This window comes from Hippocampus zosterae, chromosome 13 (assembly GCF_025434085.1).
Source record: "Hippocampus zosterae strain Florida chromosome 13, ASM2543408v3, whole genome shotgun sequence".
In the NCBI taxonomy this organism is placed as follows: Eukaryota; Metazoa; Chordata; class Actinopteri; order Syngnathiformes; family Syngnathidae; genus Hippocampus; species Hippocampus zosterae.
Window position 1 is genome coordinate 7,605,174 of NC_067463.1, and position 10,633 is coordinate 7,615,806.

Sequence of the window (10,633 nt, forward strand, 5' to 3'; positions counted from 1 at the left end):
CCCATTGAGATGAAACGACATCTGATTTATTCATGTGACATCGAGGAAGAATTGGGAATGCCGTGAATGAACTTCAGAAGCCGTAACCTTTTTAGCGATGGGAGCAGGAGGTGCGGGGAGGTGAACAGAACGGTGACATTTGAGCTGGGGAGTGGCCCAAAAGAGGTAATGAGGTCTCGCTGAGAGGAAAACACACTTTTTGACCTTTTGTGTGTGGTTTTTTTTTTATTTTTTGGTCACTCAATGTGAGCAGTGCAGTGGTCCACGCAGCACTGCAGAAATGGCTAATTTGATTGGGGTGGGGGGATGGTTGAATGCACAAAAGAAACTCACAGAAACGCATAATGTGTTTGAGGCCATGCGGCCCGATGGTCAAGTAGTTAGCGCGTCGACCTCACAGTGCAGAGGTCGTGAGGTTGATCTCGGCTCCGGCCTTCCTGTGTGGAGTTTGTATGTTCTCCCCGTGCCTGTGTGGGTTTTCTCCGGGTACTCTGGTTTCCTCCCACATTCCAAAAACAAACATGGCAGGCTGATTGAACTCTCGAAATTGTCCCTAGGTGTGAGCACGGATGGTTGTTCACTTGTGTGTGCCCTGCAATTGGCTGGCAACTAATTCTGGCTGTCCCAGTTGACCTGGACCGTCAAAAATTTGTCGGCAGGTCTATTAACTCATTCAGTCGCAGCCATTTTCACTGGAGCACGCCCTCAATCCCAGCCGTTTTACTGGATTTTGATTTGCATGGCCCGCGCGTTTTCATGTCCTATCGCAAATTCTGCAAATGTGGCAGTCTTGTTAATAACAGTCTTCTTTGGTGTGTCAAATGTAAATGACAGTTAATTGAATTGTAGGGGTTGTAAATGTATTACATGGACGAATTATCGTATATTATGATCATTTTAATGTGCGAGCCTCCCACCCCAATCCCGAGGGAGGGGTTGAAATATGCGTGATTTAAGTGGCCGCATCAGGACCCCGCACTTGTGGTCTATCCGAAGCTTCGCGTGAGCATCCTCCAGCAGGAATGTCCTCCAGCTCCGATCCGAACGGCCCCCCGGCTAACCAGTTCGTGCAGCCGGCGTGGCGAGTGGCTCTGTGGGCCCTGGCTTACTGCGCCGTCCTCGGCGTGGCCCTGCTGGGCAACGCGGTGGTCATCTGGATCATCTTGGCCCACAAGCGGATGAGGACCGTCACCAACTGTTTCCTGCTCAATTTGGCGGTGTGCGACGCGTCCACGGCCGCGTTCAACACGCTTGTGAACTTTATCTACGCAGCCCACGGAGAGTGGTACTTCGGGGCGCTCTACTGCACGTTCCACAACTTGTTCCCGGTCACGGCGGTGTTCGCCAGCATTTACACCATGACCGCCATTGCTCTTGACAGGTACAGCACATAGACGGCACCCGAAACGCGCTTTCAGGTAGAGGCAACGTTTTACGTTTTTGAAATTGCATTAGATTGTGCTGGACGGTATTATTGTTGTTGTTTATTTTTAACCATTTTATTGTAAAAATGACATCATTTTGGTGGGCGGGGTGCTAAAACACTCGTGCTCCTCAAATCAACGTGACAATATAAATGATTGACATTTATAGCAACAATGTTAGCACAACAAAGCAAGCAAGAGTTTTTTGCCTCAAAATAAAGTTGCTGGCATGTTTTGACTCATATTTTTAAGTTGGGGGGGGGGACAACAAGGGCCAATTAGTTTTACAAACTCTTTATTTCTTTGTTGTCAAATGCAGGAAAGCCAAAGCATCCAAAGTATGTTGTTGAAGTGTCCCACTTAAAAATGATCAGTTTGTAGCCTTAAAATTAACGAGTTAACCGAAGAAGCGTATATTTGGATTGTTGAAATAATGCACGACGCAAGGACAATAATGCTGGCGTCATTTCTTGTCTCCAAAACCATCACTTTTCATAAAAAGTAAATTATCCATGTTTGTTGAGCTGTTAATGTTGCATCATCAAAGGGAGCCTGCCACTTTCGATTATCATTTATAAAAAATAAAAAAAAAACTGCCTGGGGACTGATCAATAGTGTAGATTTTCTTTGGGGGGGGGGGGGCATGAAATTTGAAAGTAGTCCATCCAAGAGACCAAATTATAAACCGCAACTTCTAAAATGTATTACTTTATTACTACTTTTTTTGCTTCAAATGTATACTTGCTCTACATGTGACATGGTAATGTTATTTAGTTTGATGAAATCCCTTTTCAATTAAAGCCATAGAAGTCCAGTAGTGTCCCTCAAGGTGGAATCTAAATCAATTGACCCTGGCCTTATGTAACAGCTTATACTGTACCTTATAATGTACCTTTTCCAGGTTCAAAAATGTACATGTATGTTTCTAAAGCTGAAAGGGAAAAACCCTAGAGGATCAACTCAGACATATGAGTGGAGTAAATTAATTTGTTTCTGCTTGTGGATGCAGGTACATGGCCATCATCCATCCTCTAAAGCCTCGCCTGTCCGCCAAAGCCACTCTGGCTGTGATCGTGACCATCTGGAGTCTGGCCGTCGTCCTGGCCTTCCCCCTCGGGTACTTTTCCACAATTCGAGCCTTGCCCCGCAGGACGCTCTGCTACGTAGCCTGGCCCCGCATGGCAGACGATCCCTTCATGTGAGCCAAAGAGCAACGAGCTTCCTGCATTATTCTTTTTTGCTGTTGTCGTACGTCTAACGTTGTGTGATTGTGTCTCCCCTTGCAGGTATCACATCATCGTGACTGTCCTGGTCTATGTGGTGCCCTTAGTGGTGATGGCCATCACTTACTCCATCATCGGTGTAACCCTTTGGGGAGGTGAAATCCCAGGAGACACATCGGATAACTATCATGGACAGCTGCGGGCAAAAAGGAAGGTATAGTAAATGTATTAGCAACTCCTATACCATTGCGTCGTATTCGGGGAAAAAAAAATAAATAATCTGTTCGGCATTTTATTCACATTTACAGTTACACTAAAACGCAGTAGGTGCTGCTGCAAAATCTTCAGGTCTCTGTTGAAGGCAAAAGCCGATTCGAATATCTGTATATACTCGGTAACTACCAAGTCTTCTGATTAGGCACTTTTTGGGAGATCTCTCCGGCACAGAAGCTCTCGATTATTTTATTCCCTTTAGTATCAGTCAAAATAGAAAAATGGGAACACAAATGAAAACCTATGGCTCTGCACCTAAAAGGATAAAAGGATTTGCACCAACCACCCTTCTATGAGGTCTTCTTGACCCTTGGCCCTCCCTTCAAAGTTTTTGTGTGAATTATTTCTGCGCAGTGACAAACGGATCTGATGGAAAATCCTTGCCAATGCTAGTCACTTCTTGTCTGCACCAACATGAATGAACTCGCCCGGTTGACATCCCTCAGTGGTTGTGCACAGAGTGAGGCTGCTATGAGGATTAAGGACAATCGCAGGTGCTGTGATGTAAGAGTTCATCTAGACAGCAGCGGGATTAATGCCAAACGGGAACAATTTTATTCATAAATAATAACAAATGCCACAAGGTAACCTGGCAGGCAGTTTCATTACAGAAACATTCACTGGAAAAAAAAACGAATGCATTTCCTTGCATTCGTTTGAGGCTAACTTTCATGCCGGTCGGAACATAAGGAACGGCCCTAATTGACACCACAAACGTTTTCGAGCAATGGCCACAAATAGAAAGGGAGACAGGTGCAATAGTTTCAAGCTCATCACTGAAGACAAACGCCATCAAAGGCGCAATTAGCCGTCGAAATGGAGCCCGGGAAAGATTAAAGGGTTTTCGGGACATGTCGGCGAAACAAAGCTGGCATAATGTGTCGGGGCTTCCATTCAGGGTGGAAAGGCGTCATCCATGTTGAGCTTGAGGGCGTTTTGGCTTGGTCTCATCTGACCCTTGCAGAGGAACTTACAGCTCAAGTGCTTCATCACTTTTTACGGTTTTTACCGTGGCTGGTTGAAAGGTGGATGATGCCTTAAGGAGGTGAAGGTACATAAGTACTGTACGACAGAGTGGCGATATCATCTCAGCTGAATTTCCTTCCCCCTCGTCCGTCACCCCAGATCGTGAAGATGATGATGGTTGTGGTGGTGACCTTCGCCCTCTGCTGGCTGCCTTATCACGTCTACTTCATGGTGACGGGCCTCAACAAAGGTCTGAGTAAGTGGAAGTCCATCCAGCAGATCTACTTGGCAGTGCTGTGGCTGGCCATGAGCTCCACCATGTACAACCCTATCATCTACTGCTGCCTCAATAGCAGGTAAGTGACCCCCCACCCGCCCCCACCTCACCCTCATGAAACCACTTACATTCGGAAGCTTACTGAAAGCGGGGAAAGAAATGGATTGGGGTGTGGATCTTGGATCAGGTTTCGAGCCGGCTTCAAGCGTGTTTTCCGCTGGTGTCCATTCATCCGGGTGACCAGCTACGACGAGCTGGAGCTCCAGAACAGACGGCGCCGCCCGGGCCGCCAGAGCAGCATATGCACTCAGTCACACGTGGACACCAGCATCCTGAGCAAGGACAAGAGTGTGTGCTCGCATGGGAATACACGTAGGTCCAAGTCCAAAACGTAGGCTGATAATAAAGGAGTTATGGTACGCTACAGTCTGTCACTTGTTGTCAGATTTTTGGGGTCCAGAGGTGAAATATTTCCCCAAATCCCTGTCATGATGCTAACGCCAACTACCTAAATGCCGTAGGACTAAAACAAAAAGTTGCTCATTTTCAAGAAAGTGATTCTACAATAACGAGTTTGTGTTTTTTGAGGGGGAAACGTCGTAATAGAAAGTTGACTTTATTTCAAGACGAAAAAGTTGTAATCACAATGAGGAGCTCCCTGGGTGTCAATTTCTGTGAACTATGGTTTTTTTATTTTTATTTTTTTTAATTGGAACGCTCAGAAATATAGCAAATATATTAAAAAATAGCAGTAACTATGGCCAACAGATGGGGTCTATATGGGTGAGATCACCATGTATCAAAAAGTTTTACAGTACAATCGAACCTCGGTTTTCGAACGTCTCGGTTCTCCTCCAACTCGGTTTTCGACCAAAAATCTCGAGTTTTTTATGCCTCGGATGACGAACAAATTTCGGTTCTCGAACAAACTGAGCGCACTTGTATGCACCATTTGACTCCTCTCGCCTTCTATAGCGGCAACTTAGTATCCTTTTGTCGATACGTCAGCAGGGGATGTAGGTTTTTGACTCGTGCTTTTCTTCGACGGGCTTTTCCTTTCCACGGCGACGACAAGGAATACACGAGGCCGCCATCGTTGATCCAAAAAAAAAGATTTGCTTTATTTTCTTGAACACAAATTAAGGCTTTATCAAATGGATTAATAAAACCTCTACAATACACTTAAACGAAATACGAAATCAGTTCACATGAAGTACGAAATAAGCAAACACGAAGTACGGTCAAAAAAAGGTGTTGCTCCATGCCCTACTGTCTTCCTAATGATGCTTACATAAATCTAGCCTCTTAACAGACTAAAAACAGGACAACCAATGGAGCCCAGATACTTAGATGTTCTTAATAAATTTGTTCTAAATAAAATATCTAATATAAACCAAACTCCTTGCAACTATTAAATTCTAATTATTCAAAAAGCTACATCTATAATTTAACCAAATTTTCCTTATGGCTCTAAACCTTCATTTTGCTTTCCATTGTGAGCAGACGTGTTCAGTAAACATGTGGTTTCGGTTTTTGAACAATTTCAGTTTTCGAACAGCCTTCTGGAACGGATTATGGACGCAAACCGAGGTTTGACTGTGTTGTATATTTATTGTTTCAAATATTGCAAAGCACATTGCTTTGTATAGATATTTATATACAAGCATATATATTGATATTTTATTTAGGTATCCATCCATCCATAATTTATTTATTTTAGTCAGTGTTGATACAAGTTTAAGAAGTGCAGTCCACATGTTTACATATTATTTCATGAAACATGAAAGTTTGAAGGGATAAAGCCACAGATTTGTTTGCATTATTGTTGTAAGTTTACGTCTGATTTACTGACTAAGGTTTACGCTAAACCTTTGGTCAAATTTTGTGAAGCTGTCACAGTGAACGCTTAAAGACTGCAAGTCAAAGTGTTGACCAAGTTATCAACTGTAATTGCAGTCGCTAACCGTCTTTCATATTAATTCAGTGTTCATTTGCCTTTATTGGAGTGTTAGCCGAACATATGAGGCCAAAACATTTAATTATAATAAATCTGATATTGTTTATTGTAATACAGATTCCTTTATTGCTTGTTTTTTTTTTGTTGAAAAAAAAAATACATGGAAACCAGATCTTGGGAGGGAAAAGAATTGCATATTAAATCACAATCGCAAAATTAACAAAAATCGCTCGTGCCTATAGTACATGAAAACCGACAAGCATATTAGTAAACAGATACTTCTGATCATAGCAATCAAAACCAAACATTTTCATTACAGTCTGTCAGTTACATTGATACAGTTCTTAAAAGCAATCATACATTTTAGTGCACAAAAAGCAAAGAATCCTAAACATACTCGTACTAGTCGTGCTCAAATGCACACAGTGATGCGTCTAGAATTTGTCCCGCCTCGCAGTCAGTGCGCCGTCGCAGGCATCGTTGTCGTTAGCATCTCAGCTTTCATGATGCTAACGGGGGAGCGTCTCAAATAGGAAAAAGGACACAAGCGCCATCACCAGCCACAGGGGTGCGCTGTCTGCTGGGGCCCTGCAACACACAAAATATAGTATTATAGAGTATTTTATCGAAACAATGCTCATCAAAGTTTGTGCGCCAAGAGTTCATGCTTCCTTTCTTTCCGTTCAACGCCTCTCGAATTGAACGTAAGGAGCGTAGCGACATCTAGAGGATGCATTGTAGATTGCGCCTTATAATCCAGTGCGTCCAATATATGAAGAAAATTACAAAATAGGCCATTCATTGAAGGTGCGCCTTTTAGTGCGAAAAATACGGTGCTTTGGAAAGGGGACTTTCAGTAGACTGGACGCTATATTCTGTTTGTTGGCTTGGCGTCCATTGAATCGAGGTTCCAACGGTACATTCATTGCAGTGTGTCTGCCTTTTCCTGGCCTTACCGTGATATGTAGCAGTCGTGAGTGGCCTTCAGGTTGGAGTGTTTCAGAATGATCTCAGTGTAGTCGCCATTGCCTCCTTGCTTGACGTCCTCCACTGTGAACTCCTCGGCGGGGGACAAGATGGCGAGGTCCTCCGTGAGGCCGCAAAAACCCTCCAGGGTGACAAAAAAGCACGTGGTGATGTTGAAATAGACACCATCCTCCACATCTTCCTTCATGGAGACATCCGACTGGACCGTAATGAATCGTCCGAATCTCACTCGAGCGCCCTTTTCCACATCGTAATCCATTTCAGAAATCCGATAAACATTCTTACACGTCATCGGCTTCACGAGGCTCATGGCGTCCGTGAGCAGGAAGTGCAAGGACTTATAGTGGAAATGATCCTCGTAGGTGCTGACGTTGACGCCCATGGTCTCCACCGCGTCGTTGAAGGCTTTCTTGAACGCTTGGCCGCCGTTAGCAAAGGCCAAGAGGGCGGCGGTGTGTTCCTTCACGCCTCCCGGTAGTAGCGTGGAACACTTTTCGCTCCACGCTAGCTGGAAGTTAATGTCTTGGCTCAGCTCTTGTTGCAGCACATCAGAGCGGATTAATTTCTCCATGGTGTCTTCGCGGCAGCCCTCGTACAAGGTGTCCACAGCGTTCGGGGCCATGTCCAGTCGTTTAACTGCACTCACCTTGAAAGGGAAGTGAAAATAAGCACTCATGTTTCGTTCATTGTGCCGCTAGCCCCTGGTGTGCCTGCCTTGGCCACCGGCAGGTACTACTTACTGTATAATATAGTCACGCAGACACTTTAAGGAGAATAAACTTCTTCTACGACTGTTAAGTAAGTTGCAGAAATATTTTTTGGTTTTTTTCATAGAGGATAAAGAATACCATTCAATATTGTTGTGTCGTCATTCGTCTTCAATTATCCGTTACTTAAAGGGTGGGGAAACAGTGACCGTTGATGCTAACCGTTTGCATGCCAATGGGGTTTTCCATTATGTGTTAGCACTAAGCTATTCGTATGTTGTTAAGGCGATACATTTACGTTATTTGGTTGAAAGCTTATGTCACAGGGTTCCCCACTCTTCCACTTGCTTTTTATTTATTTGAGGGCTAGTTTAACCATTTTTTAAGGACTTTTTCTCCATTCAGCAGGGGATTCACGGTGGATTTAATGAACAGAAAGTCACATATCACTGAGCTGGTGTTCAAATCATTGCTGCCAAAGAAAGGGCACATCTTTATTTTAAGGGCAATCAGTTAACTCTTTATTTGACATACTTTATGTCAAATTGGCCCCAAGTGATCACGTGATCATCATCGTAACTGATCAGAGACGGCGGGAAAAGCAGAGCGGGAACTAGGAAGACATGTAGCCCGACAGCAGGGTTTGAGGGGAAGTGCGCCAGGCGCATTTTCTGACAAAACTATAAATTGGAAGGGGCTTACACAACATACACAAATGAAATGAACACGACAGGTTATTTTTTAAGGATTTGTATTGATTTTTGAAGCTTTCCCTAAAAATTAACAACATAATTTTACAACTTGTTTTTTTAATGGATATTTATGAACTTTAAGAAGCGGTGGGAACACTGTGTCATGAAAAGTTTGCAAATTCAAGTCACTTGTATCACAATGCAACATAATCGCCCAGAAAAAGTAATGTTCCGAAAATGTGATAAGAATTACTGTATGTTGAAAATTTTCCACATAAAATTAGACTGTTTTATTTTAATGTTATTATATTTGTATTGAGTTTTAGTGATGTTCTAAAAACAATTAGTTGATATTTACATGATTTTAAAACAGGATCGGGCAGAGAATATCAATCTAAGATCCCACGCTTCGTATTAACTTGCAAATGAATTTGTACACTCGACTTTCACATCTTTGTATCATAGTTACACAACATACTTATACCAAGCTTACTATTTGAAACCGAATAGAATAAGTTAACCGGTACACCGATATCAGTATGCTTTCAATATACAGTGCACTTTCAAATGCATTTTTGTTTCACAGAAACAAATTGAAGCATAATGATTTGCTTCACTTTCTGTGTGAGAAGGAGTGAGTATTTTCTGCACTTTGTCTAACCGTAACACAACGCATGTCCTCTTCTGAAACTTACCGTGCAGTAGAGCAACGTAAAGGCCACCAGGAACTCTCTCTTCACATCTCTCATCTTCTCTTCTTTTTAATGTCTGCAGAAAAGAAGGCCAAGTGTTTTTTTTTGGTGGAAATTATGATCGTCCGCTCAACTTTTTGTTCAAATTCTTTCAAAGTGAGCTCAGGTGAGTCTTATCGGCTCCTTTGAGAATCCCGCCACATTGATCACCTCAGCTCGCGTACACTTACCGCAGGGATGGGTAGAAATGTGGAAAGAAGCTCACCTCGGTGACAACGTAATGGTGCGGGATTACAAAATCAAGTCCATCTAGGGTAAAAAAAAAAATGGCTGGAGGCATAGGGTGTGGGAGGCACTCTGCAAAAACAATGTGGAAGTGAAAAACAAAATTATCACCCGAGGCAACTCCTTTTTCCTTTCCTGTGGAAGGAAATAACATGCCATTGGGAGCAGTTATGTCTCTTGCTGCAGCTACTGGTTTATGCCAACAATGGCGACCTGCACTAGAAAGTGGACTACTATTTAACACTTTTCTGTCTTGCCTTTGAAGATATATCTTTGACTTTATGTATGTACTTTTCATTTCATTCTTAGGGCTAAATATTTACACTGGTGGCCACTTGCTCTAATTCTAGCAGAAACGTTGGACCTATTCTCCCAAAATCATTCTCAGTCAATGCAACAGAATCTTTTGACTCTCTGCACTCACCTGATGGGACTGGAGAATGTTGTTTTTTTTTTCAGCGTTTCCCTCGAGTTGAACCCTGACAACGGTACGATTCCTCCTTTTGAGAATTTTCGTCTCCTGACCTCCAGTACACTTCCTTCCTTCTGTGGCTACGGCAGCAAAGTACACAGGCCCTGCTGAGCCTCACATTTTGTGCACTTTGACGGATGACTTTTCTGTGTGTGGGAGGAGCAAGCATGTACAGTTTAAATTTGATAGATTTTCTGATCTGCTTATCCTCACAAGGGTCGCGGGCGTGCTGGAGCCTCTCCCAGCCGTCACCAGGCAATAGGCAGGGCACACCCTGAACTGGTTGCCAGCCAATCGCAGGGCACACATAGACAAACAACCATTCACACTCACACCGGTTGACAATATAAAGTGTCCAATTAACCTACCATTCATGTTTTTTGGAATGTGGGGTGGGAAACTGGAGTACCGATAGAAAACCCACGTAGGCTCGGAATCGAACCCTGCACCTCTGTATTGTAAGGTGCATGTGCTAACCAGTCGACCATGGTGCTTTTATTAAAAAAATCAAAAACCTGGGAAGATTTGGTATCAGTGCAAAAAAAAAAAAATTGAGAGTAATTTGCATCTCCAATTGAAAATAAATTAAGCGGTTTAGCAGATGGATGTATGGATGAGTAATATTTGTTGAACAGTATAATTATTGGTTAACAAAACAAATATTTTACTGCACACTAA

General features: G+C 43.1%; 2 protein-coding genes across 6 annotated transcripts; one reads left to right on the forward strand and one right to left on the reverse strand.

The window, feature by feature from the left end:
• Positions 1-269: 269 nt before the first annotated feature.
• On the forward strand, positions 270-5,496 carry LOC127613619 (neuromedin-K receptor-like). 2 transcript variants are annotated; one of them, XM_052084725.1, is made up of 5 exons: positions 270-1,381; positions 2,434-2,622; positions 2,711-2,861; positions 4,046-4,242; positions 4,321-5,496. In XM_052084725.1, the coding sequence occupies exons 1-5, from the start codon at positions 1,023-1,025 to the stop codon at positions 4,556-4,558; spliced, it is 1,134 nt and encodes a 377-aa protein (XP_051940685.1). In that variant the 5' UTR covers positions 270-1,022; the 3' UTR covers positions 4,559-5,496. The 2 variants fall into 2 exon arrangements, with proteins under 2 accessions (XP_051940685.1, XP_051940686.1); XM_052084726.1 differs by having other exon boundaries at positions 271-1,381; positions 4,351-5,496.
• A 772-nt stretch (positions 5,497-6,268) lies between these two features.
• On the reverse strand, positions 6,269-10,109 carry si:ch211-145b13.6 (T-cell ecto-ADP-ribosyltransferase 2). 4 transcript variants are annotated; one of them, XM_052084736.1, is made up of 5 exons: positions 9,908-10,109; positions 9,464-9,507; positions 9,202-9,274; positions 7,077-7,753; positions 6,269-6,708 (listed from the first exon to the last, which is right to left on the reverse strand). In XM_052084736.1, exons 3-5 carry the CDS (start codon positions 9,253-9,255, stop codon positions 6,630-6,632), a joined length of 810 nt encoding a protein of 269 aa, XP_051940696.1. In that variant the 5' UTR covers positions 9,256-9,274; positions 9,464-9,507; positions 9,908-10,109; the 3' UTR covers positions 6,269-6,629. The 4 variants fall into 4 exon arrangements, with proteins under 4 accessions (XP_051940696.1, XP_051940695.1, XP_051940694.1 ...); XM_052084735.1 differs by having other exon boundaries at positions 9,429-9,507; XM_052084734.1 differs by having other exon boundaries at positions 9,464-9,555.
• Between the last annotated feature and the right edge of the window lie 524 nt (positions 10,110-10,633).

Bases quoted from the DNA above. Each gene is read 5' to 3' on its own strand.
- LOC127613619 (XM_052084725.1), top strand. From the start codon at position 1,023: ATGTCCTCCAGCTCCGATCCGAACGGCCCCCCGGCTAACCAGTTCGTG. The intron at 1,382-2,433 runs GTACAGCACATA...TTGTGGATGCAG, and splicing joins ACCGCCATTGCTCTTGACAG to GTACATGGCCATCATCCATC. The intron at 2,623-2,710 runs GTGAGCCAAAGA...CTCCCCTTGCAG, and splicing joins ATGGCAGACGATCCCTTCAT to GTATCACATCATCGTGACTG.
- si:ch211-145b13.6 (XM_052084736.1), bottom strand. From the start codon at position 9,255: ATGAGAGATGTGAAGAGAGAGTTCCTGGTGGCCTTTACGTTGCTCTAC. The intron at 7,754-9,201 runs GTAAGTTTCAGA...TTCCCTTTCAAG, and splicing joins TTACGTTGCTCTACTGCACG to GTGAGTGCAGTTAAACGACT. The intron at 6,709-7,076 runs GTAAGGCCAGGA...TGTGTGTTGCAG, and splicing joins CACGACTGCTACATATCACG to GGCCCCAGCAGACAGCGCAC.